The 27,590-nt window shown below is 44.6% G+C and overlaps 1 protein-coding gene across 1 annotated transcript in view; it reads left to right on the top strand.

Moving 5' to 3' along the window:
* LOC122797143 (antizyme inhibitor 1-like) overlaps positions 1-27,590 on the top strand; it is a 595,584-nt gene that overhangs the window by 426,042 nt on the left and 141,952 nt on the right. Inside the window, exon 6 of the mRNA XM_044065942.1 lies at positions 7,364-7,438. Within this exon, the coding sequence (XP_043921877.1) occupies positions 7,364-7,438 (75 nt within the window). The remainder of the gene's footprint in view (positions 1-7,363; positions 7,439-27,590) is intronic.

Raw genomic sequence — 27,590 nt, 5'->3', positions numbered from 1 at the left:
ACAGTGGCATCTAAAAAGCCTATGGTGTCAACATTCTCAAGACCTAGAAACAATGATTCCTGTCATACTTTGCCTAGCCTAGAGTTCCTTTGGTGGGCAGAGGCCTGCCACCAAAACAAGGGACTACCTTTCACACCACCCCCCTGCCGCCCAAACCCTAACAACATATGCGTTGGACTATGCATGGGGAGCTCACCTGGCAGGGAAGTGCATTCAGGACAAGTGGAACCCAAGTCAAATGCACCTGCATATCAATCAAAAAGAAATGTTAGCTGTACAGAATGCTCTGACAGCCTTCAAGGACCATATTCTTCCAGGACAACACCACTGTTATGTGGTATATAAACAAGCCAGGGGGTACACATTCTTAGCCCCTCTGCAGACTAGCCATGGCATTGTGGAACACAGCCTTGAGCTACCAAGTGCACCTACAAGCTCAATTCCTGCCAGGAAAATTAAATACACTGGCAGACGGACTAAGCAGAAACCTCATGGATCCACACGAGTGGAAACTGGAACCAAGGATTTTCAACATGTTGACAAACAAATGGGGGAGCCCAGATATAGACCCGTTTGCCTCTCCCCAGAACTGCCAATTGGACAAATGTTGCACAAGGACTCTCCACAAACAAGCCTAGAAAGTGGATGCTCTGTCTTTCAGCTGGAAAAACCTATCGGTCTATGCTTTCCCCCCACTGCCTCTGCTCTCCAAAGTACTACTAAAAATCAAACAGGACAAACCAAAGATGATTTTGATTGCTCCAGACTGGCCACGCCAACACTGGTACCCCCTCCTGCACAGTGTGTCATGGTTATCCCCATGGCACCTGCCTCAGACTTCCTTCCCTGTTGTCTCAGCAGGAGAACCAGATTCTGCACCCTCAGCTTCTAACACTGAACCTACTAACCTGGCTAATTACCTAATCTCTCCTGTACCCATCCCTCAGTAAACCAGTGATGGATATTATTTTAGTGACAAGAAGGCCTAGTACTAGAAAATTTTATGCTGAAAAATGGAAAAGATTCTGTGCCTGGAACCAATCTCAATCTCAACCTCAGATTTTACAATACTTAACTGAGATGCTTCACAAGGGCCTGTCTTTTTCCTCCAAAATTCACGCCTCCGCCATTTCATCTCGTTATAACACAGAACGTCCCCTCTTCTCTCATCCACTGCTCAAGCAGTTCCTCAGAAGGGCAAAAAATGTGAGACCACCCATGAGAGCTCCAACCCCAGCCTGGGACCTTAACTTTGTTTTGGAGAAACTCGCTGTACCTCCTTTCGAGCCAGTTGCTACTGCAGACTTAAAATTTCTTTCTTGGAAAACAGCTTTCCTTTTAGCAATCACTTCAGCATGAAGGGTATCTGAATTACAGGCCGTTATGGCAGTGGAGCCTTTCATCATTTTTCATGCGGACAGGGTGTCCCTCGGAACCCTGTCCATCCTTCATGCCAAAGGTGGTATCCAGTGTGGCTCTTTATCAGTCCATTCATTTGCCAACCTTCTTTCCCAATCCACAGAACAAAGGGGAGCGGATACTGCATTCTTTAGATGTGCACAGACAACTCAGATTCTACTTGGACAGGACTAAACCTCAAAGGAAATCTGAACTGCTGGTGGCATTTGCTGCAGGGGCCGAGGGGAAGACTATTTCAAAGCAAACCATTTCTAAATGGATAGGCATTGCATTTATTTCTGCTATAAGAACCATAGAAAACCTATCCCACAGGGGATTAGACCACATTCAACCAGGGCTGCATCTACCTCTACAGCCTTTCTCAGACGGATCCCTACCAGGGACATCCTAAAAGCTGCTACCTGGAGTTCTGTACATACCTTCACCAAGCATTACCATTTTCCAATTGTCTAAATCCAGAGCTGGCTTTACCCCTGCATTCTTGCAGGGCCTTATAGCTGGTCCTAATGCTATCTAATTTCCTCCTCTTTGGAATCTACCCAAATGTAATGACTGCAACAGTGAAACACGAAAAACCTAGTTCAGTTGTGTACACTTACCATAAATGTAGATGTTAGAGTGTATTCACTGTTGCAGTCCTGGTTACCCTTCCTCCAGCCCCCTAACTTCTTTTGGCTATACCTCTACTTCCTTTACTAGGCTTAAAAGCTTTTAGTTGTATTTGCTTTTTTGTTTGAGGTATATCATTGTATTTCTGTAGTTAATTGCTTCCCAGTAGGGGGGTACCTGACATCTGGGGCAAGAAAAACTGATGTAATGGCGTCTGCTGCATGTTTTATACCCCTGACGTCATGGAAGAAGGGACAGCAACCAACGCAGGACCCAAGACTTTGTTAATCAGGCCGAATGAGGTTACCTGCAAGCAGATAAACCAAATGTAATGACTGCAACAGTGAATACACTCTAACATCTACATTTTTGGTAAGTGTCCACAACTGTACTTTATCCTAGTGATCACTTTGTTACATCCCACCCTTCTCCCTGGTTGTATTTGTTTTGTATTCCTGACCAAGGTGAATCTGTCTTTTAAGAAATGTACTCATGTAAATAGTTGCCTCTCCAATTCTTTGGTCCTGGGGCAAGCAAGTTCTGAGGTAATTCACATGAGTACTTCCTTTATGTACCTCTGGCCTTTGGACTTGGGTTTTACATTAGACACATGGTGAGGATGGTGCTCTGGTTTTGTTAAGCTGGCGAGATGTACAGCTATCCTTGGCAGGATATCCCATCATACTGTAATACTGCAACAGTGATCAATAAATCGGCTACTGTTAAGATGTTCTTCCATATTGCTGCCAAAGTATTCTTACCATAAGGGATTCCCTGCCAAAGGTAGCCCAACGTCTGGCCATTATACCAGATCTGTAGAAATTTGAAGAAATCACGTGTACTCCCCACTGAAGGGTGTAGGGCATACAGGCGCGGTACAGACCTCACAATTTCTTTGCCGCCAGACCGAATGCCATCATTGAACTCCGCTGTTCTGGTTATCAAGCCATGTTTCAGGTAAGTGCCCCACTGGGGTTTCGTCTCATCTATTTCTGTTTTTATTTTGGTGTGCTTACATGCCCTCCAGAAAGGGAAAGCATTAGTGTGGGAGGCACATTCCCCATAAAAGATGGTCATGAGCAGTCTTTCTCTCTCTGCTTCTCATGACTATATGAAGTGTTCTGTCTGCAGGGCGTTTACCCCAAGACTTAGTAGTGTCTCCTCTTTATCGATTTTACCTGGAGAGCCAGTGTCCTAAATTGGTACATGGTCCCACAGGTCAGCCACCTGCCAAGAAAAAGGCCAAAAAAACCTCTGGTCTGATTCTGCTGCTGTCCTGTCTCTCTCGTGGGTAGTGAAAGCCCAAAGGATCATCCAGTTGTTTCAGATCCTTTACCACAACCCTGTTGGTTGCCGGCATTGATCTAGCTTCTCACATGTCCTCTGAAGCTTTACAGACATAAATTCTAGATGTTGAGGGGTGAACCTCTGCTTATTGTATCTGTGGGACCGGGGAGGATAGCACAAATACTTGTCAATGAGGAGATTCCTACTATGTTGGTTGATGTCGGCAAAGGTCCAAACCACCTAGGGTTTTTCGGGCGGACATTCCTCAGAAGAAGAAAAATAAATTCCTGTACTGTTGGATTCCCAATATGAATGGCTGTATTTTACCCAGGGGTTGTTTAATGGCCTTAAAGCCTCCTCAAGGAGTTTTTCTACCTGCTCCTCCCCTGGTCTTGTATTCTTAAAATCCCCAGAGAGCAGGAGTCCTCTGAGGATTTGGATTCTGTGGAAGAGTCCTTGGCTTATTCTTAAGTTCCTTTTGTCTTGGATTATATGTCTGTGGAGGAAGATTTAGTCCAGACTCTCCCTTTGAAGAACTCTCACCTTTCTGGTGATCCTTTTGTGTAGTCTCTCTCGTCAGACAAACCATTTAAACTTTTTGCAATCCATTAAAATATTTCCATCTAATAAGGACAGAGCCATGGCATGTCTAGGCAGAAAGATGTATACTGCTGCCACCCTGGCTTTTATAGCTATTAATTACCAGACTGTTATGACCAGGTGTGTTTTAGTTGTCCTTTGTGCTGCTTAGGCAATTTCTGGCCACCTTAATTCAGAAGGGAAGCGCTTGGCCCTATTTTTTTTACTAGTTTCTACCTCAAGTGGCTCGCCACTCTTAAATATGATTCTGCTGATGGGTTCCTCTAGGGCTATTGCACTTGGTTCTGTTTTGAGACGTTACTGTTGGCTTTGTCTACAGCTCATACCTGATGATATTAAAGCTAAGTTGCTGGTTGTTTCTGTTGATGATCTTTTTAGTTCTGCTGCTGAGCTTTTTAAGTTCCTCCTCCTTTCCCAGGCCATCTTGATATCCCTGGAGTTCAAAGATGCTAATCTTCATCCTCTTTTCAGGATGCTTTTACGTTTGTTTGTTTGTTCCTTGCATGTTCAGTTGTCTGCTTTGCTATTTTACCACCCCAAAATTGTTCAACAAATGGCTCTCTTCTGTCATTGCCTTTTACAGGATGAGAGGGGTTCAGATCTTTAACTGGAAAACCTTGTCTTTCAGATTTTGTCCTCCAAGGTCCTGCTTCAGTACCTCGAGTTTAGTTTGTTACAAAATCTGGGGTTTACCACAGACTTTCAGAAATCATTCTTGGTTCCTTCTCAAGGTAATGTTTTTCTTGGTTGCAGGATCCAAGCCATTCTTATGCTGGCATCCCTGCCCTTCACCCAAGGCTTTCTCTTATCACCTGTTTTTAATCTTCACTTCCTCTGGCTTCTGTCAGTCAGGGATTTTCTTAGGTTTCTATGATTCATATCCTTCACCATTCCTATGCTGCCTCTCGCCATACTCCATATGAGAACTACAGTGGTTCAAGTCAGTGGCTTAAACACAGTCATTCACTGGAATTACTAGTTTTTCCTTCCAGGCCTCAAACTCTTAACTTCACTAGTGGATTCTTCAGCTTTCTATCAATCCAGGACTTCCTTTTCAACCTCCAGTCCCATCCCAGAAACTTGTTTTGATGCATCAGATACGGGGGGGGGGGGGTGCCTTCAGTTCCTTCAAGGTCCAGGATCTCTTGCCACCTCGTCAGAGGGCAGATCATAACATGGGAGGAGACAAGAGTACTCCTTTTCACTCTTCAGGCTTTTCATTCTCTCTTTCTTCCAGGGCCACTGTCTTCATACAGTACCATGATGATGTGGTATATCAATGGGGGGGGGGGGGCATTACCCTACCTTCTGTGCAAATTTGCTCTTTGGATATGGAGTCTAGCTGTCCAGTTTCAAGTGACTCTTCAGACTTTCTACATTCCTTCAGAGTAAAATATAGTACAGACGCCTTGAGCAGTTCCAGTAGACACTCACAAATGGATGCTTTGCATAGATGCATTTCTGGACATTGTCCATCGATGGGGTATTATAGATCTTTTTACCCCCCCCCCCTAACAGTCAGCTTCCTCTCTTCTGTGATAGTCCCAAGCCCTATGGCATGGAAGGTGGATGCACTGTCTTTTCCTTGGAAGGGAATGTTTCTCTACGCCTTTCCTTCCTCTGAGGGTCCTGCTCAAGATCAAGCAAGACTCTCCAAAAATCATGCTGAAAACTGAGGCCCAGATAGCACTGGATTCCCCCTTCCTCACTCAGCCACGGGCAGTCACCACAAGCTCACTCACAATGTGGACCTCCTTACACAATGCCAGGGATCTCTGATCCATCCTCACTTGTCCACTCTTCAGATGGCGCTGTAGGTGATAGGATTTTGATCCTTTTTAGGCATCTCTTTTCTGAGGACATGCTTGTGGTTCTGCAAGAGGCCAGGAAACAGACTACAAGAAAGTCATACTTTTCCAAATGGAAGAGATTTTCTGTCTGCCTTTCTTGTAACCAAGATCCCTTTGGTTCTCTCATTTGCGTGAATTTTCATGCTGGTTTGGCACATTCTTTAGTTAAAGCTCACCTTTCAGCTATTTTTGCTAGTCTGCCCTTGACTCTTCCTTTTACATCTGTTTGAGATCAGTTTGTTAAAGGAGCCCTTCATATTAGGCCTCCCAGGAAGCCTATTCCACCTTCCTGGGGACCCCAGTTTTGTTCTTGAAAAATTCCTCCTTTTGAGCCTGCAGCTGCAGTTTCAATTTCTTTGCAGCATTGTACTTGGAAGACTTCTTTTGGCCCTTACTTCAGCTAAACGAGTGTCTGAACTCCAGGCTCTTATGGCTGTTACTCTTTTTGAGTTTTCATAGTGTCTCTTCATACTAATCTTTTTTTACACTCAAGATGGTTAATGAGTTGCGTTTTAGTCAGCCTATTAATTTGCCTTCCTTTTTTTCCTTCTCTACAGTGTGCTAGTGAAAAGGTTCCTTCACACTTTGGATTTGCATAGACAGTTCAGATATTGGATAAGACTAAGGTCATTTGCAAATGTGAGCAACTTTGTTTCCTTTCATCCCAGATCTCTTGGTTAGGCTGTTTCTAAGCAAACCATATCCTCATGGATCTCTAAGGCCATTTCTTTTTCATAGTATGTCTTTCTGCTGCTGTAAAGGCTCATTCTACTACTTGAGCTTTTGTACTCGCCCTTATGTTAAGAATACTGCAACAGTGATATGGAAGGACATAGTACAGTTGCATAAAATCTTAACATAACGGATGTCCTTCTCTTCACTGTTGCAGCATTCACTGTCTCCCTCCTCCTTTCTTTTTTTTTCTCTGCCCATTCCCTTCTGCTTTCCTGGTCTAGAAATATTTTTTTATCCTCCTGGATGCACTTGTTCTTCTAGTTCCTAGGAATGAATGATCTTTCTCAGACTTTTCAGTTATGAGGTGTGTACATCCGTACATCACCTTACGCCTTTAGTCTAGAGCAAGGAGTGTGACATACAAAGTCTATAAATTCAAAAGCCTTTTGGTATACTAGCTGAACATTGGGCTACCCTTGGCAGGGAATCCTTAATGTTAAGAATACTGCAATATTGTAGAGAACAACATGTACTGTTACAGTAATATTTTACACAATGGTACTTTCTTATACAACCGTGCTGTTTTTTGTTTTAGTTTTTATTTTGAATAGCTTTCTGCCTTTTCATCTACACCCACCCTCCAGGCTAGCTCCTCCGGTACATTTGACCACACTCACCTGTGTGCTACAGATGGCTCTTGTATTATATTTTTTGTGGTTCAACAAATTCTAATCTTGTCTGCCGTATGATTAGGATACTTTGTCATTTATGTACTTTTATTTTAACTGGAATGACTAGTGTAGAGTAAATATGAAGTGCTGTCAGACTGGCTAGAACATGAGATTGGTTTATTTGCATATGTGTGCATGCTTGTATGTGCTTGCATAGTTGTGTGATGTATATAATTATTATTGTTTTTTTAGGAGGCACATGGATTTAACATGAGTATCTTGGACATAGGTGATATTTTTTCTGAAACTGAATTTCAATTGGAGAAGGTATGAGCTTATGAATCTTCTGTATTTAAATGTTTTTACCCAGATGTTGACAGTTGACAGGGGGTGTGAAATCCAAACTCCTATGAAGCAATGGTAATTTGTAAAATGTAGTCAGTGTTGCTCTAGTAAAATTTAATATGGTGCCTAAAGTGCAATATTTGTTTGGCTTGGAATGCTTATAGTTGCTTCAGTGACTGTTTCTAATGCTCAGTTAGGTATTTCAGACAGACTGCATACAGCTAAGTGTTTTAATTTCAGTAGTTAATCCTTTAGTAGTATAATTGATCATCTTAGATGTGAACAAAATATTTACATTGAATAAGTAGAGCAGAAGGCTGGTTTCAGTTTAAAAGAATGAGCCAATGTGTCTCTTATCTGATCTCACCCTTTGGGTTATCAGACCTGACTCTTCACTCAGCTCCACCTTCTCTGCCTGTAATACTGTGCGCTAATGCTTTCTCATCAGATTTCGACTCCATAGTGTTAGGATCATGGTTTACAGAGCTTTGCTAATTGTGTCCTTTTTGAGTAGCTGTCAAGCGATTTGTGTAACTTATCTACCCTTATTTGCTGCTGTTAATCTTTTACGTATAGGTTGTAGATTAGTTGATGCATTTCCCTTTATGGACTTTTATTCCTACTACAAGCTAGATCAAATCTCTAAGTCCGGGGCTGAATTCGCCAGGGCTATCCTCCATGGATTCATAGAGAATTCCTCTAGGCCACCACCCCTTTCCTCACAGTGAGCTTTGGCACTCACCCAAGAGTACAGAATACTGTAACATGCGAATAGAAGGACATGGAATAGTTATGTGAAATCTTACCATAACCATAAATGTCCTTCTCTTCCATGTTGCAGTATTCCTTCCCTCCCTCCTGTTAAAATACATTTCCCTTCTTGGATGGCACAGCTTGTCCTGGGACTGGGTTCCGACTGGGGCACTCAGTTCTGAGGTCTGGTGTGTGCAGATGTCACTCTTATGGCCCACGCTCGTCTAGCCACATCAAACGCTCCTTGCAGTGACTACACATTTCTGAAGACTGATCAGACGTTCTGGTAGCAAGAGGAGGGAAACCCAAGCGTACAGAATATTGCAACATGGAAGAGAAGGACATCTACGGTTATGGTAAGATCTTACACAACTATTCTTTTTCTCCACAAGAGGAAGAAATGACTGGAAATTGTAAGGGAGCCTGATAGTGTTTGTCTGATAGTCCACCTAGGCTTGAAATTATGGCGCATGTGTGCAGCACTTCTGACATGACCCCTTTGGAGACTACCATGTCAGTCCCGTCACTTGTTTGAGCCGGGTTAACTTGGCCGTTAGATTGGTCTGGAGCTGCTAGGCTTTAGAGACTGTTGGGGGTAGAAGGTGTTCTCCCTTGAGGCAGCAGGGAGGTCGCTTCAACAGACTTGGCTGCAGCCACCCTACCCCCTCTACAGTCAGTGCTGGCCCTGACCAGCACACCTAAGTTGAGGCTTAAGGCCAAGTTTGACTGCTGTAGGCCTACTCCAGCCAAAGCCTCTTGGTCCACAGACATCCTTACTGGCCTACAGGCAGGACCTTGTCAGGTTAGCTGAGGGAACTCATGGATTTCTGGAGATCCAAACAGCTGAGCCCTGGCAAGACCCCTACCATAGGAGCCTCTGCCAAAAGGAAAGAGACCTTTCACTTCAGTGGTCCTTTGATTCCTGCAACACAGATTAGCTGGCATATACTAACCAACTTTCAACAGGGCCATATGCAAACTCTCAAGTCTGATAACAGCACCCTTGTCTCAGGTTCACCACCTGCAGATTTTTCCTTTGGACAGACACTCCACAGTTAAGACTTATGCTGTTAAGCTCAGGAATATCCTCAGTCCAAAAAAAGGGTCAGAGTTTATTTGCCTTTCTAAGCACAAATCCCTGTCATTTCCTCTTGTCTAGAAGTAGTGGATGATGTCATTCAAGTGACATACCTGCATCCAGACTCCCAGCCCCCTGGAAACCTGACCATTTTTACAGACTGCTGGATTGTCAGGCATTATCTCCAGTAGTGGACCCTGAGGTGGTGGTATCTGGGTTCAAGGGAGCAAAGTTCAGTGCCTCTAAGAATCTTTTGCCCAGTGACAAGGAGAGTCTTTTGATAGATTTGGGGGAAAATTCTAAACCACAGCTCCCCTGACTGTGAAAGCTTTAAGGTGCCAGTTTCATGTGGTTAAATTTCAGGAATTTCTCCTGGACCAAATGAAACAGAAAATGGATGGTAGTGCAGGATACGGCTGTAGTAAAATAGTTGTTAGAACTTTGCACCTTGCTTTATTAAAGAGCAGATATTCCCATAAAGAAACAAAAAGCAAAACCTCACTTCAGTTGACATCACACAAGACGGAATGGCTTGATTTTTCTCAAGGTTTATATAAAGCCATCTTATCTTTGAAGCCTCCTTCCTTTCCTCTCTCCCCCTTCATCTACCTTCCACCTTTGAAAGGGTAGCATGAATTTTCCTCAGAGGAGAAATCCGATTCAAATGATGGCACACTGGCATATTTCTCCCAAGTAGCTCTCCTGAACACCAGACCTTAGATGGTACATTATCACCAGATTCTCCACTGGAGATTTTGTGTGGGGAAATCGTATCCAGAATGATGCAACATTTTGAGTACAACACTAAGGTCTTAGATGTACAAAAAAGGTACTACAAATTATTGGAAGTAGGAGCCCATAGGCCTTCAGTCATGTTCCCTGTCCTGTAAGCCTTTTTGTTTGCATTTGCTTCCACTTCTCATCCAGATTCACAGCCACCTGCATCTAAGAAACCTGACCGGTTCTACAAGGTACCCGAGGACATGAAATTCCTATATACAAGTCCAGTGGCAGATAAACCCACAAAACTTTATCTGCAGTGTGCTGCTGTCTGCTACAGTATTACCATGGACAGGTATAGCAAAAGTGCATGCATCTGCCACCCTGGCATTCAAAATCTTAAACTGCCAAACACAAATATTTAAATACTTGTTATAAATTTTGGAAAATGTTATTGCGTCTCTAGGTAAATCTGCAGATTCTGAACATAAACGTCAGGTTATCTCTGTTCAGTAATGCCAACCAGGTAGCCAGGCGCACTCCATTAAATGCAGCTGTGATGCTGCAGAGGCTCTCTAGGGCTCTGGCAATGGGTTCAGTCATTTGCTGGTTTACATGCCTTTGTCTTCAGTCCTTCCAAGATGTCAAGCTCAAACTTCTGGACTCCCCTTTTTATAGGGGCCTCCTTTTTTGACCCTTTTGCTATTCTGTTTTAAGATACTGCAGGAAAAAGGCAAAGTCATGCTGGACTTTAAACAGATTTTTCTTGCATCAGCCCCTAGATACCAAAGACACTACATCTAAGCCCACTATATTTTCTTCATAGGGGAAAAAAAGCCACCTTAAAATACCAAGAAACTTACTGAGAAGAATCCAACAGAAACATCAGCAGTATTCCAAGCTGGAAAAGCCTCTCTTCCAGACAAACCTGCTTCTGTTTTCTGCCTCCTACCTTGGTCCACATTCCTTTTTCGCCAAGGCTCATTCTGTTCTTACCAGCTTTGGAGTCCATTATTTGACACACATTGTTCATACAAAACAGTTAAGTAATGTCTTGCAGATTTTTGTCCCCAAAGGGTGTTCAAAGGTGGTTGGTCATACTCCATCAAAGACGTCTTCTCCACTGTCTATCTTTGCCTGCCTTTAAATCTACATTTGCTCTTTAGAGTTGAGGTCAACCAGTTTTCAAAAGGCATTCTTCATATGAATCCTCCCTCTCTGGGATCTGAACTTCATTATGGAAAAGTTTACTTTACCGTCTTTTGAACTTGCAGTTTCAGCTTCGTTAAAATTTTGTCTGGAAAACTATTTTTGTTCTGCTGGTCACGCTTGCATCTAGTAGAAGAGTTTGAGTTGCAAGCTGTTACGGCAGTCCCTCCTTTCCTTTCATAAGGATATGATTTCCTTAACGACATACCCCTGCTTCATGCCCAAAGCAGTAAATGAGCAGTTTCTGAACCATTCCATTTTTTTCTGGTATCCACAAAACAGTGAAGAAAGAATCCTTTGCTCCCAGGATATGCATAGATAACTGAAATTTTACCTTAAAAAAAATTCAGAAAGACTGACCAACTTTTTGTTCCCTTTCAAGAGGGTAACTTTAGAAGGCCTGTTTCTAAGTCCATTTTCTTCTGTGGTAAGACCATGTCGGCCGCAGTGAAAGCCTATTCCACCAGAGCAATCCCCTCCTCTGCCTTCTTCAAAGGCATTGATTCCAGATCCATCTTGGAGGATGCCACTTGAACCTTTGTTTATAGTTACCAAGCATTTCAGAGAAGACACATTTTCCAGATTTAGGATCTCTTGCTAGAACTGTCCTGTTAGGACTGATAGACAGCACCTCTTTACCTAATCCTACCTCCCTCAACAGCTGTTAGCTTTGGGAATGACCTACAAGTGTTTGGAGTACTGCAGCAGTAATCTAAAGGAGGGCATAGTACAGTTTTTTGTAAGAGCTGATCACATTTGCATTATTGCTTCCCTCCCTCCTTTCCCCCATCTTTGTGGACTGAGGTTGGCAGTCTTCTTCCCACCCTCTTGCCTGAACAGGCTTCTTTTTCATTGTCTTTTAACTCAGGCCTTCTCCAGAGTTCTCCTGGGGCTAGATGGTCTGAGGACCCTATGCTCATACATCTGTTGGTACCCCCTGTGCCCAAGGGTGCTTTTTTCAGTGGTCCGATACTAGATCTATCTTACAAGCTGCTACTTGGTCTTTTCTTCACACTTTTTTACCAGACGTAAGTTAGATTTCATTTCCAGGGCAGGTTTTGCCAAGGATATCCTTCATGGGTTTTTGGAGTGTTCTTAATGACCTCTTCCCATACCTTGAAGTAGCTTTTGTACTCTTTCAAGAGTAAAGTATATTGCAGCAGTGATAAGGACGGGCATAGTGCAGCTGTATAAGATCAGCAGTGAGAAGTAGGACATCTACTGTTATGGTAAGACCTTGTACTACTGTACTTTTCTAAATGTAACACCACAGTTGAACAAGTCAAACAAGCAAAACTCCAAGGAGTAATTTCTGACAAAATTATTTTGATAAATAGACTGATGTCCTTCTATTCCTATGTTGCAGTATGGGCAACTCTTAACATCTGCCGCCATACAAAAGTTTAAGGTGCGTGGGACATCACACGTAGGGCCATAAACCAGGTACCTTTAAATGTGACGTTTGCATGCACAAACTTCAGAACTTTTCAGCTGCAGATGACCTCACATTGATTGCTTCACTCCTGTACTCGACTTCTAAAAAAGCTAAGTACCCCTTTGGGGAAATTTTCCGTTTCTTTTGCTTGCGCTTGGTTAGCTGTAGTTATTGTTGGCCGATGTCAGCTAAGAAGGGCAAATGCCATTGCGGTAGTCAGATACCGCATAAAGATACACACGGCCATACTGCTTGTTCCATTTGCCAATCTTTTGTTCCGAAAACCCTTCGTAGCCATCTGACTGCCCTCAACTTATATTTGGAGAACCAATGATTCAAAAAACTTGAGCTCAGGATGGATCCTGAATTGGCCATTCCAACTAAACCACCATGGGAAAAGGTGAACATTTCTAGGCCTAACTCCATTGCCTCTGTGCCATTGGACGTCCCGCCAGCTTCCAATCTAGGGTTGAGGGATGTCCGATAGAACTTCGGCTCCCACAGAGGAAGCTGCTTCAGAAGTATTGGCCTGTGTGTCCTCTGAGACAGTACAGACATCAGTCCCTACCCGATGTCAAGGGGGAATCGGAAACAGCTGGACAATCGACCGGGACGCCATTACCTGAAGTCCAAGCTCCAGAAACCAGGCCTTCTCCCAGACCTACACCTTCTAAGCGAAAACAGAAAAAAAAAAAGCACCTCACTCCTACCCCCTGAAGGAGTCCCAGACTGGCAATCATTTACCAACTTTTTGATGCAGGCCTTTGTCTCTTTGGCCCACAAACTCTTCCCCCTCCACTATTCCAGTGCTTAGTCCTAGGCTTGCCTCTGCCGCTTCTCTCCCCCTTGCCTACTACCCAAGAAGGAGAGGAGGATTTAGAACCTTACTACTCATCTTCTGATAAGTCTATTTCTTATGGCTCACAAATTGCCTCCCCTCTGGAATACTATTCCCCAGATGATGAATCCATTGAAGGGGACTCCTCACCAGAGGATATCACCTTTGGGGAAACCGTTACAAAGATGAAAGAGTACTTCAAATGGGGCACTACCCAGATGACTGACATCCAGAGGAGGTACTTTGAACTCCAAGTGGAATCACCCTCCCCGTCAGCCATCCCACCTGTCTTACCTGCCTTTCTGGATACCTTCACCTCTGCATCCAAGAATCCAGACTCGCAACCACCTGCTCCTAAGAGACCGGACAGGTTCTACAAAGTGCTTGATGACCAGAAATTCTTAGTTTAGCCTCCCTTGGCAGACCCTGCGGTAATTGCGGTCTCCCCTGACAAGCAATCTAGACTGATTCCTTCAGCATCTCTTCTGCCCACTGATGAGGATAGCAAAAGCGTGGACAGGATTGGGAAAAAAGTGTACACCTCCTCCACCCTGACCTTCCGAGCTATCAGTTACCAAACGCACATAAAATATGCCCTGGACCTAGTTTCATCACAAGCCCCCAATCTATTGGCTGCCACCCCTGACTGCCCTACCAAAACAGAGACAGCATCTAAATTGTCCCTGGCTTCTCAGGTAGCCAGACATTCCATTAGGTGCAGTTATGATGCCGCAGAGGCCTCTGCCAGGTCTGCAGCTTCTGCTTCATTTCTCTCAGGATACTCTTAGCTTTAATTCCAACCACTCCCAGAGGATTTCAGATGTAAAATTCTGGATGCCCCATTGGAACATAACTTCTCGTTTGGCAAACAATCTGCAGCACTTCAGGACATCAAACATTTGCATGTGTCTCCTATTCCTAAGTACTACAGGAATTATCCTGCAAAAACTTCTTTTGTCAGGAGAATTCTGGTCTCCGGCACCCCCTCCTCTACCAGGCAAACCTACTCCAGACCAGTTACCTCACAACATACTCAGACTGCCTTTTCACGGTAGAAGTGCACCCAACAATGTGCGACTGCCTTGCCCATCTACCTTTGTCAGCCTGCCTCCCCCACTGCCTCACCTTTTGGAAAGCCATCACATCAAACCAGTGGGTACCGACTGTCATTCAAAATGGATGTTCCCTTTCTTGGAAGGAAAACCCCATCCCAAGGCCCATCCCCTTTCCCCCAAAAAATCAAATCCACCTCATTCCTCACATTCTACTACACCGCCTAAGGTTAGGAACAGTAGAACCTGTCCCTCCAGGGCAGGAAGGAGACCAATACTAGATTTATCCTTCCCAAACAGATCCCTAAAAGTACCTAGATTTATTCTTCCTAAACAGATTTCTAAAAGTACCATCCAGGATGCTATCCCCTCAAACTCTTCTCCCCTTTAATCCCAGCCCAGGCCTACATGGCCACTCTAGATCTAAAGGAGGCTTATCTTCATATTCCCATAAAACCCTCCAGCAGAAAATTAAGTTTTACTGGACCATGCTCTCATTTTCAGTTTACAGCTTTGCCCTTTGGTTTGTCTACTGCATCCAGGGTATTCGCAAAATGCCTAGCCCAAGCCATTGCTTACTGCAGGACCAAAGGTGTCCAAATCTATCCCTACCTAGATGGCATTCTCCTTCTAGCAGAAACAGAAGACCTCCTCCAAAATCATCTCAGGTTCACCACCTCCCTTTTACAAAACCTAGGTCTCACCCTCAACTTAAACAAATCCTCCTTACTCCCGCAGCAAGACAAAAATCTTTCTGGGCTGCAGGATCAAGACAAACCTGATGCGAGCTTTCCTTCCCCCGGACAAAGTCCTGTTGTGCTCCAGTCACTTCCAACACCTTTTACTAGCTCTTCAGATATCTGCAAGGCAATTCTTGCAGCTCCTGGGGCTGATGACAGACACCATCCCTGTGCTTCCCTTGGCAAGAATGCACATGCAAAAAATGTTCATAGTGTTGCACTTTTAGTCATTGCGCTTGGGTTATCCTGCTGGCAGGCTACCCTCAGTCGGCCGGAATTCCAAAGTCTAGGTTCGGCGTCGGTTGCTGTCGAGTTTTTCCTGACGTCAGTGCGCCAGGGGTATAAAAGATGCAGCCAACACCATTTTCTTCAGCCTTTCTTGCCGCACAGTGCCCGAAGCAAAAGCAGTTTGCAAGTGCCGGTCGTCCGACTCCTGAGATTTTCAAAATCGAATTTCAGAACCGAAGTCTTCAAAGCTAAGTTCCCCGTTGGGGAAACTTTTTCTTGTCCCCGACCGATGTCAGTAAAAGTTAACAATTGTATTTCTTGTGGGAAGCAAATACATCATAAGGATTTTCACTCTTACTGTATTCCTTGCCTAGGCCCTGACCACGACGTTACTAGTTGTCGGTTTTGTGCTAGATTTAATCAGTGTACTATTAAACGGAGATACGATTTTGCCTTTCATTACTTTGGGAGGCGATTTAATTATAACATGTTGTCGGACACACTTCCGACTACCGGAGTTCATAAAAGGCGCATGGATAAGGATAGGCCTCCGAGGTCCAAATCAGATGACAGTTTACACTCAGAGCCAGCTGCTGGTTCGGCCGTCGTCAGTGAGGCGCTTTCGCAGCCCCTATTGTCGGCCATTACAGAACCGCTTGCCGAAACGGACTCCCACGAGGAGCCAACTAGGCCTTCGAATACTCCAAGTGCAGGACCTTCGGATAATGCTCCCTCGGATGGGTCCGGAGCCTCTGTGCATGTACTGGCGTCCGAGGGGGTTTTCAGGCCTACGCAGCTTCTCAGGTAAAGGCAAAGACTCAAGCCCAGGCCTCCTCTGATCCGGGACCTAAATCTCAAACAAATGCTTAAAATGGCAGAGGACTTGCTAACTATGATTAGGGGTTCACATCCCCCTCCTGACAAAAGGCCAAGACAAGAATTGGATTATGAATCCTCTGATCAGGCATCTATCTCTTCAGTGTCTTCCTCTGAACAGGATTATACTTTCCCTCCTTATGAGGATTCTGATGCTGAGGAATCCATTCCTTCAGCTTCTCCTCCTGAGGATTATTCTTTTGGGGAAACTTTACATGACATGAGGGAACATTTTCACTGGGAAGGGCAGGAGTACTCTGAATCTAAGAGAAGGCTTAGGGATTTCCTTCTTCCCCAGCACAGACCCCTGGCTATTCCTCCTATTTTGGATATTGTGGATGATGTCTTTTCTGAGTCTAATTTAACTCCTGACTCCTTTCCTCCGGCCCCTGCTAAGCCTGATAGATATTAGAGTCCCTGACTCCCACCAGTTTCTTTATAAAAATCCTACTGCTGATCCAGAAACCATTTCTCTGGGTCCTAAGGGTGTTAAGGCCGCCACTGCTAAGAATCCTATTCTGTCAGATAAGGATTCTAGAGCTTTGGAGAGATGGGGCAAAAAAGTGTACACTTCTGCTACTTTATCTATTAGGGCTTTAAATTGTCAATTTCATATGTTGAAATATCAGCAATACCTTTTGTCTGTTATGAAACAAAAACTGGGTACCATTTCTGCATGTGCAGACAATAAGGAATTACATGATTTGATGCATGCTACTGAGCAGGTGGGAGAACATACCTTACACTGTGGTTTTGATGCTTTGGAGGCCTCTTGCAGGGCGGCTGCCACTGGCACCGTCCTTAGAAGGCATGTTTGGTTAAAGGAACAAAATTTGCCTGATCAAGTGAAAGCAAAGTTACTGGATGCTCCTGTTCAACATAATGTTTTGTTTGGGTCTAAGGCCGAAGAGGTTATAAAGAAAATGGAGGATAAGGCAAAATCCATGCAAACGGTTAAGGATTTCTTACAAGTTCAGCCTCCTAGATTTAGCAGAAATTGGCCAGCTAAAAATCTGTCCTTTCCCAGCTCGGACAGGCCTCAGAGGGGTAGATATAGGCGTCCCCGAGGGAGGGCCCAAGCACAGACCTCTTATAGACCTAGACAGTGGAGTGCTTCCACCCCCAGGGGTGGAGAAGATGGGTCTCAACCTTACAGGAAACAGGCTCAATGACTCCCCCTGCATGGCTCCAGGAACCTCTCTCCTGGAAGCTCCTCTGGGAGGAAAACTTTCTCTTTTTCACCGAAATTGGACTTGCATAACCCAAGACAAGTGGGTTCTGGATGTAGCTTTAAGAGGTTACAAGGTTACAAACTCCACTTTCACACCTTATCAAAACCAAACGGATGGCCAGACTTACCAAAAACTCAATGGGCAGAGGCATTAAAACAGGTGAGGTCCCTCATGGCTATGAGGGCCATAGAACTGGTTCCAAATTCAGAGATTGGACAAGACTTTTATTCAAGACTCTTTCTAGTTCCCGGAGACCCATCTTGGATCTGTCAGTCTTAAACACTTTCCTGGATATACCAAAGTTCAAGATGCTTACTCTGCAGCAGCTCCTGCCAATGTTGAGCAAAAATGCATGGATGGTGACATTGGATTTAAAGGAGGCTTACCTACACATTCCTATCAGACAGGAGTGCAGACGATACCTCAGGTTCAAGGCAGGCCTGAAACATTACCAATTCTCTGCGCTGCCCTTTGGCTTGTCTACCGTGCCCAGGGTCTTCAAGTGCCTGGCAACAGTAGTAGCTTACTGCAGACTCAAGGGAATTCAAATTTACCCTTATCTGGACGACTGCCTTATTCAAGCAGACAGCAAGGACATTTTCCTCCAGCACCTGGAATTTGTTCAGAATCTACTCAAGTACCTGGGGATTCACTGTGAACGTAAAAAAGTCAAATTTGACACCCACTCAACAGATAACTTTCCTGGGTGCTCTTTTAGACACAACAACCCAGATGGCATTCCTGACATCAGAAAAACAACTACAGCTAGCTTCAACTTTCAAAAGCCTGGCGTTAATGTCTCAGCTAACTGCAAGGAAATTCCTGCAGGCTTTGGGTTACATGGCTTCCTGCATCCTACTCGTACCATATGCAAGACTGCATATGAGGAAGATACAATGGTACCTAAAAAGCGTATGGTCCCAGCATTGTCACAGTCTGGAAACCGTGATTGCTGTCTTGCTTTGCCTGCAAAAGGAATTCCATTGGTGGGCCATGGCATGTCTTCAAAACAAAGGGAAAGCCTTCAGTCTACCTCCAGCCTACCAAGTGATAACCACGGACGCTTCAGATTATGCATGGAGAGCCCACTTGCAGGGGAAAGGCCTGCAAGGTTTTTGGATAGAGGATCAGAAACATCTACATATCAATTTAAGAGATGTTAGCTTTGCAGAATGCCCTCTTGGCTGTCAGGGATCTTTTACAGCCAGGGCAGCTACTGATACGGACAGACAACACCACAGTTATGTGGTACATAAACAAGCAAGGGGGTTCACACTCCTACCCCCTTTGCAGACTAGCCATGACTCTATGGAACACAGCACTAGCTTGCAAAGTGGACCTACAAGCTCAATTCCTGCCAGGGAAACAAAACACTCTGGCAGACAGCCTGAGCAGGAACCTGTCAGACCCACACGAGTGGATGCTGGACACCCAAATATTCAAGATGATTACAGAAGCCTGGGGCTGCCCGGACATAGATCTATTTGCATCTCCCCACAACTACCAGTTACAGACTTTTTGCACAAGGACATATCACAAGCTAGCATGGAAAGTGGATACTCTTTCAGTTGGAGGAACCTCTCTGGGTATGCCTTTCCACCACTACCTCTTCTACCAAGGGTGTTGTTAAAAATAAAACGTGACAAACCAAAGCTGATCTTACTAGCCCCGAATTGGCCTCGACAATTTTGGTACTCAACACTGATAAATCTATCCCAGAAACCTCCTTGGATTCTACCTCAGATTCCAAATCTTTTGTCTCAACATCAGGGTCAGGTCCTGCACTCTGATATTAAAACTCTCAGCCTGGCATATTCAGGGCCTACGATTAATCCTACCCTTTCCAAACAGGTCATGGATGTTATCTTAGAAGCTAGACAGCCTAGCACTAGGAAATCTTATGAAGGTAAATGGAAGAGATTTTGCACCTGGATGCATGCTCAGGAATCAGATCCTCACATTCCAAATATTCCATTGATTCTACATTACCTTACAGATATGTTGCATAAGGGTTTATATTTTTCCTCCATAAAAATACATGCCTCAGCTATCTCTGCACATTATAATACAGATCCTCCAATTTTTTCACATCCACTTCTGAAACAATATCTCAGAGGAGCAAAGAATTTAAGGCCCCCTAGGACACCACCCATTCCTGCCTGGGACCTCAATTATGTCCTGGAAAAACTTACTCTGCCTCCTTTTGAGCCTGCTGCCACATCAGATATAAAGTATTTATAATGGAAGACTGTTATCCTACTGGCTTTAACTTCAGCCAGGAGAGTCTCGGAGTTACAAGCGCTCATGGCTGTGGAACCTTACATTATTTTTCATCAAGACAGGTTTTCTTTGAGGACTAAACCCTACTTTCATGCCCAAGTGGCTTTAAACCAAACTATTCACCTGCCAACTTTTTTCCCTAATCCACAAAATAAGGGGGGAAGAGGATCTTGCATTCTTTGGATGTGCACAGGCAGCTTTGCTTTTACCTGGACAGAACAAAGGATATCAGGAAAACAGAACAACTGTTTTTCTTATGCAGCAAATTCCCAAGGCAAAGCTATTTCAAAACAGACCATTTCTAAATGGATTGCTCATGGAATCAGATTTTGTTACTCTCATCATGGAAAGCAAATCCCAGGAAAAATTAGGACTCACTCTACCAGAGCTGCTGGCTACTTCAGCTGCCTTTCTCAGGGGAGTGCCTACCAAAGATATTTTGGAAGCTGCAACTTGGAGTTCAGTGCATACTTTCTCTAAGCAGTATAATCTCCCTCTTTATTCTAAGTCCAGGGCAGGCTTTGCTTCTGCAGTCTTGCAAGGCCTTCTAGCTGCCCCTTCTACTCAATAACCACCACCCTTTATCTCAGCTTTGGGATTCTACCCTACATTGATGACTGCAACAGTGAAACCCAATGAACATAGTACAGTTGTGTACACTTACCATAAATGTAGATGTTCAAGTGTCTTCACTGTTGCAGTCTGGGTTACCCACCCTCCTGTCCCCTCTTATACTTTTATTGGTGTGATTCCCTACTTCACCCTTCTTCTGAGGTGTATTTGCTACAGGGCATGTTGTATGTTACATTTTTGTTTTACTTTTAGCCTTCCATTTTTGGGCACCTGACATCTGGGGCAAGAAAAACTGGAGAACATGGCACCTTTGTACCCCTGGCGCTCTGACATCAGGGAGGGTGAGTACACAGCCGACGCCGGACTCAGACTTTGGGATTCTGGCCAACTGAGGGCTGCCTGCCGGCAGGAAGAACCCTACAGTGATGACTGCAACAGTGAAGGCACTCTTAACATCTACATTTATGATAAGTGTACACAACTGTACTTTCTCAGCCCCAAGGCTCATACAGACCTAAACAATGGGGTGCTTCAGCCCCCATAGGAGACAAATCACAACCTTATAGGAAACTGTCCCAATGACTTTCTTCTACAAATGCCAAGCACTTATCTTTTGGCAGCACCCTTAGGGGGAAAGCTAGCACTTTTCTCACAAAATTGGCACATGATCACCCAGGACAAATGGGTACTGAATATTGTTTCTCAGGGTTGCAGGTTCCACTTTCACACCCTTACAAAATCAAAAGGTATGCCGGACCTGCCACAAAACCAATGGGCAGAGGCACAAAAACAAATTACTGCTCTCATGGACATGAGAGCTATTCAGAGAGTACCACAGCAAGAACAGGGACAAGGATTTTACTCTAGCCTTTTCCTGGTACCCAGAAAGACTAAGCCTGGAGACCAATACTGGACCTGTCGATCCTAAATACTTTCCTGGATGTTCCAAACTTCAAAATGTTAACACTGCAGCAACTTCTACCCATGCTGGGCAAGGGGACTTGGCTAGTTACTTTGGACCTCAAGGAGACAATCTTGCAGAAGATACCTCAGATTCATAGCTGGCTCAATACATTACCAATTCTCTGCACTGCCCTTTGGCTTATCTACTGCGCCCAGGGTCTTCATAAAATGCCTGGCACCAATAATTGCATTTTGCAGACAAAATGGAATTTAAATATATCCCTACTTGGACTGCCTTATTCAAGCAGAGCAAGGACATTCTAGTAAAGCATCTGGCGTTTGTAAAAAGATTACTAATTTGCCTAGGGTACACAGTAAACGAAAAGAAATCAAAACTAGTGCCCTCTCAAGAGATAATATTTCTGGGTGCAAGCTTAAATACAACTGCCCAGATGGCTTATCTCACGCCAGACAAGCAAAGGCAACTGACTCATTACTTTCAAATGATGGCAACAAAGACCCAGCTCCCTGCAAGAAAAATTCTGCAGGCCCTGGGCGTCATGGCATCCTGCATTCTACTAATTCCATATGCAAGACTGCATATGAGGAAACTACAATGGTATCAAAGTGTTTGGACTCAACATTACGACAGCCTGGAAACACTAATAACTCTAGTTCCCCTGCCTGCCACAGGAGTTTCGATGGTGGGCACTGGCCTGTCACCACAACAAGGGACAGCCTTTCACCTTACCCACAGCCAGGCAGACAAGAATAGATGCATCGGATTATGCCGGGGGGGGGGGCACAAATGGCAGGAAAATGTATTCAGGGCACGTGGCCCAAGGAGCAAATGCATCTTCACATCAATCAAAAAGCGATGCTAGCTGTACAGAATGCGCTGACAGCCTTCAAGGATCTACTACATCCAGGACAACTATTACTAAAGACTTGACAATACCACAGTTATGTGGTACATAAGCAAGGGGGCACACATTCCTATCCCCTCTGCAGGCAAGCCATGACTTTGTGGAACACAGCACTGACCTATCAAGTACATCTGCAGGCACAATTCCTGCCAGGAACAAAAAATACACTGGCAGACGAACTAAGCAGAAATCTCATGGATCCTCACGAATGGAAACTAAATCCACAGGTCTTCAGCATAACAAGGAAATGGGGACGCCCAGACATAGATCTTTTTGCGTCCCCTCACAACTGCCAACTACAGAGATTCTGCACAAGAACTTATCACCCACAAGCATGGAAAGTGGATGCTCTATCATTCAGCTGGAAAACCCTGACAGTTTTATGCCTTTCCTCCACTGCCTCTTCTTCCTAAGGTGCTCCTAAAAGTCAGACGAGAAGCCAAAAATGATCCTGATTGCCCCAGACTGGCCAAGCCAGCACTGGTACCCAGTCCTAAAGAGCTTGTCTCAAGGCCCAGCCTGGCCTTTACCTCAAATTCCTCATCTTCTGACTCAGCAAAACAGATTCTGCACAGTCAACTCAGAACCTTAAATCTGGCTGCATGGCAGATAATATAGCCACTCAGACCACACCTTTCTAAAGCTGTTATGGATGTCATTTTAGAAGCCAGGAGGCCCAGCACTAGGAAATCTTATGCAGAAAAATGGAAGAGATTCTGTGCTTGGAACCAGGCACAAGGACTCTAACCACTTGTTCCAAATGTACCTCAGATTTTACGATACCTAACTGAGATGCTGGACAAAGGCCTATCCTTCTCATCAATTAAGATCCATGCGTCTGCCATTTCAGCTCATTACAATACGGAACCTCCTATTTTCTCTCATCCACTACTAAGACCGTACCTCAGAGGGGCAAAACACATAAGACCCCCAAGGAGAGCACCATTTCCTACTTGGGACCTCCAGAGCAGGCTTTGCCACTGCAGTTCTGCAGGGCCTGGTAGCCTCTCCTAATCATATTTAGGCCCAGCCACCCAACCTCAGCTTTGGGATTCAACCCAAGTGTAATGACTGCAACAGTGAAACACTAACATAGTACAGTTGTGTACCTACCATAAATGTAGATGTTTGAGTGTATTCACTGTTGCAGTCCAGGTTACCCACCCACTATCCCCCTTTTCTTTGCTGGGACTTTTCTGTACTTCTCTATTCTATGCAACCTATGTGGTTTATTTGCTTGTAGATGAAGGAAATGTTTATTTTAGTACATGCATGCTTTTTGGCATAATTTTTTCAGCTTACCTATTTGGGAGCACCTGACATCTGGGGCAAGAAAAACTGAAGAGCATCGGCTGCATCTTTTATAACCCTGTCGCACTGACGTCAGGGAAGAGGCGACAGCAACTGACGCCGGACCTAGACTTTGGAATTCTGGCCGACTGCAGGGTAGCCTGCCAGCAGGATAACACAGGTGTAATGACTGCAACAGTGAATACACTCTAACATCTACATTTACGGTAGGTACACAACTGTACTTTCCATTGGTACCTGAAAAAGTGTGGTCACAACACTTCCTAGAGCAAAAGATTCCCATTATGCCCCGCCTCAAAACAGAACTAAGGTGGTAGATTAAACAAATCCTTCACAAACCTGAACCTCCACTTCAAATCCCCTCTCACCCCAACCTATGCATACAGATGCATCAGACCTAGGGTGGGGGAACCACCTTCAAAGGTTTTAGGGTACAGGAGGCATGGAATCCTACCCTTCAAAAGAAGCATATCAATGTAAGGGAAATGACTGCAGTTGTTCTGGCCCTGGAGGCTTTTCTTCCTATTCTCCAACCAGGCCCCCTTCAGGTATTCACAGACAACACCGTAATGTGGTATCTCAACAAAGGAGGAGGGACCAGAACTTACCTCCTGTGCAGGATAACTGTACAAATTTGGGGCTTCGCCTCCAGGCACAACTTAACCCTGTAGGCCTCATACATCCCCTCTCAAGACAACAAACAAGCGAATATTCTCAGCAAAACATCTTTTCTACAGCACAAGTGGATGTTGAACAGGGAGACCTTTCTAGACATTGTCCACCGTTGGGGCACACCTCAAGTGGATCTTTTTGCCTCCCCCCAGAACAGTCATTTGAACAAGTTCTGCACAAAGGATCACTCTCCACTTTTCTGGAGGGTGGATGCCTTTAGCGTTCCATGGAAGGGACTGTTTCTATATGCTTTTCCACCCTTCCCACTAATCCAAAAGTTCCTACTGAAAATCAGGAAGGACAACCCAAAAATCTTGCTGGTGACTCCCTGCTGGCCAAGGCAACACTGGTTCCCCCTACTTCTCTAATTAGCCAGGTGCAATCACAAGTTACCCCACAAGGTGGACCTACTTGCACAACAAAAGGGAACTCTAATTCACCCTCACCAACAGATGTTAAGTCTAGCACTCTGGGTAATAAACTTCTAATCCCTTTCAGTCAGCACTACCCGGAGGAAATCATATTTATCAAAATGGGAGAGATTCTCCAAATGACAAAATAAAGATAGGGGTCCGTCCCTAGTCCTTGCCTGTGTGTTTGTGAACTCATTAAAGATGGCCTTTCCTTCTCTTCAGTGAAAGTCCACCTTTCAGCCACTTCAGCTTGTCTACCTCTAGATCCCCCTTTGCTGTCCAGGCTGGATTTAAAACTTTTCCTGAGGGGGGGTCTTACACATAACTTTGTTTGTCTTTCGGCTTTTCCCGGTTAGGGGTCGCCACAGCGGAACTCCGGTCCGCTAATGATTGGCAGTTGATTTTTACGTACCTGCTTGCCAGGCCTGACGCACAACCTTCAACGAAGGTATGCCCATTCATGCATGTCTCCACGCAGAAGACGCTCTAGCTGTGAATCGAATCGGACAGCGTCTCACTGTGAGGTGACAACGCTACCGCAGCACCACCACCGTGGCAGGGTCTTACACATAAGACCACATAGAAAACCCATCCCACCAGCCTGGGACCTAAACTTCATTCTGGAAAAACTAACACTGGCCCCATTTAAGCCAGCTAGCACTGCTACTCTCCAAATGTGTATGTGGAAGACTGTCCTGCTGGTGGCCATTACTTCTGCTAGGAGTGTGTCTGAGTTATAGGCATGGCCTGCCCCCCCCCCCCCCCCCCCCACACACACACACACACACACACACACACACACACACACACACACACACACACACACACCACATTCCACAAGGATAGGGTGTTCCTACACACTAACCCTTCCCTCATGCCTAAAGTGGTCAATGAACAGTCCTTAAACCAATCCGTTCACCTGCCTACCTTCTTCCCCTCTCCAACTAACAGTAGTGAGAGGATTCTCCATTCCCTGGATATAGACAAAATGAAGTCTTTCAGAAAAATCTAACCAACTATTTGTTTCCTTCCACCCCAGGGCTCTGGGCAAGGCAGTCTCCAAACAATTTCTTGTTGGATTAGAAAATCCATTTCCTTCTGCTGCTCACACCATGGCAAACACTTATCCCAGGGGAGTGAGAGCTCACTCTGCCAGAGGCATGGCTACTTCCAAAGCTTTCCTCAAAGGGCTGGACACAGCATCCATTCTGGAAGCACCCACCTGGTCCACAGTTCACACCTTGACCAAACACTACAAAGTGGACCATGTCTCCAGGGCAGGTTTTGCTAGAGCAGTCCTGCAGGGTTTTCTGGAATCTTCCACTTCTACCTCTTCCATTTTGCAGTATTCCTTCCCTCCCGCAAACCCCGTTTTTTTTTTTTTTTTTTTTTTTGCATATGGGCTTCTCTTAGGCACTAGGAAGCTCTACTCTAGACCAGAAGCAGACTAGCCAGCATATGACACTTCTGGCTGAAATCACTTGTTACTCTTTGGGACTGTCTGACTGGCCTTCAAGTGCTGAGGTCTGTACGTGCAGACGTCGCATTTAAGGTCCCTGGTTTATGGCCGTACGTGTGACGTCCCACGCACCTACAGCAACCAGGCTTAAGCTTTTGTATAGGAGCCGATGTTCGGGTCAACTGAGGCGGGGAATCCCACACTAAGAATACTGCAACATGGAAGAGGAGGACGTCTATGGTTATGGTAAGATTTTACACAACTTTTCTTTATTTCTACAACTAACAAGTTGGACAATGTTATACAAACCCAAGCCTTTAACTGCTACTGCTCAGTACAGCCCAAGCACCACCTCTTCCCTCATTACTGTACTCTTCTTCCATTCTATCATGCCTAAAACTCAGTTCCACAAATTGGAAATTTCCTGTGACAAAGTTGCCAAGTGCGCTGCTAATATTCCAAACAGAACCCATCACTGTTATACTCTTAGAAATATTAACTGGCTAGAACTGCAAACTGAATCACTTTAAACCAACTAAGTGACACACAGCATGATTTATAAACCAGAAGTCTGCCTAACCATCTTGGTATCCAGGTACACCACCAGCAGAAAACTTTGTTCTCAAACTCGGAACCTTATACAGAGGAGTACATTGAGCAAGCCAGTAAGGCTACTGTCTTTACAGTGTTTGTGTCCAAGCTGTGGAACTCTGCCACCTGACCTCAGAAGTGAAACTAATCCAGTGAAGTTCACCAGTATATTTAAAGCAAACCTTCAGACTAAATGGTTATGTCCCTGCAACCTACAACACCGGGGTGTGTGTGTATATGTACATATATAGATAGATATACAAAATGTTTGTCAAAAGCCTTCCATAAAATTACCCTGCCTTTCACGCACACCAGCATTATCTCCCTACACTACCACACTTCCTTGCAAATGTAAACTTAATTGTCTCCAAATCATAGGTTTAAACCTCTGCAATATTTCCATACTGCTTAACAATCTCCTCTTTCCTATATCATATTTTCTTACATTTCCTCTCTTTGATTTCTCCTTATCTTTTGCTTGATATATTTTTTCTATTCCTACCTGCCAGTATATTGGTTTATGTATAATTGTTTATTATTGTAAATGTTTTCATTTACAGATGTTGGTGTTTCACTGTTGCAGTCATTACATTTGGGGTAATCTGGCAGGTTGCCCTCAGTCGCCCTGAATAAACAGAGTCTTTGGTCCTGCGTCGGTTGCTGTCTCCTCTTCATGACGTCAGGTCGTCAGGGGTATAAAACATGCAGCCGACGCCATTTTATTCAGTTTGTCTTGCCACGCGGTGCCTGAAGCAGTTCTAAAGTGCCGGTCGGCCGACTCCTGAATTTTTCGTATTCGAGTTTCCGGACCGAAGTCTTCAAACTAAAACTAAGTACCCCGTTGA

The sequence above is a fragment of the Protopterus annectens genome, chromosome 3.part0 (genome assembly GCF_019279795.1).
Source record: "Protopterus annectens isolate FY-2018-M chromosome 3.part0, PAN1.0, whole genome shotgun sequence".
Lineage (NCBI taxonomy): Eukaryota > Metazoa > Chordata > Ceratodontiformes > Protopteridae > Protopterus > Protopterus annectens.
The sequence above is the reverse complement of the archived record's forward strand: the minus strand, read 5'-3'. Positions and strand labels throughout refer to the sequence as shown.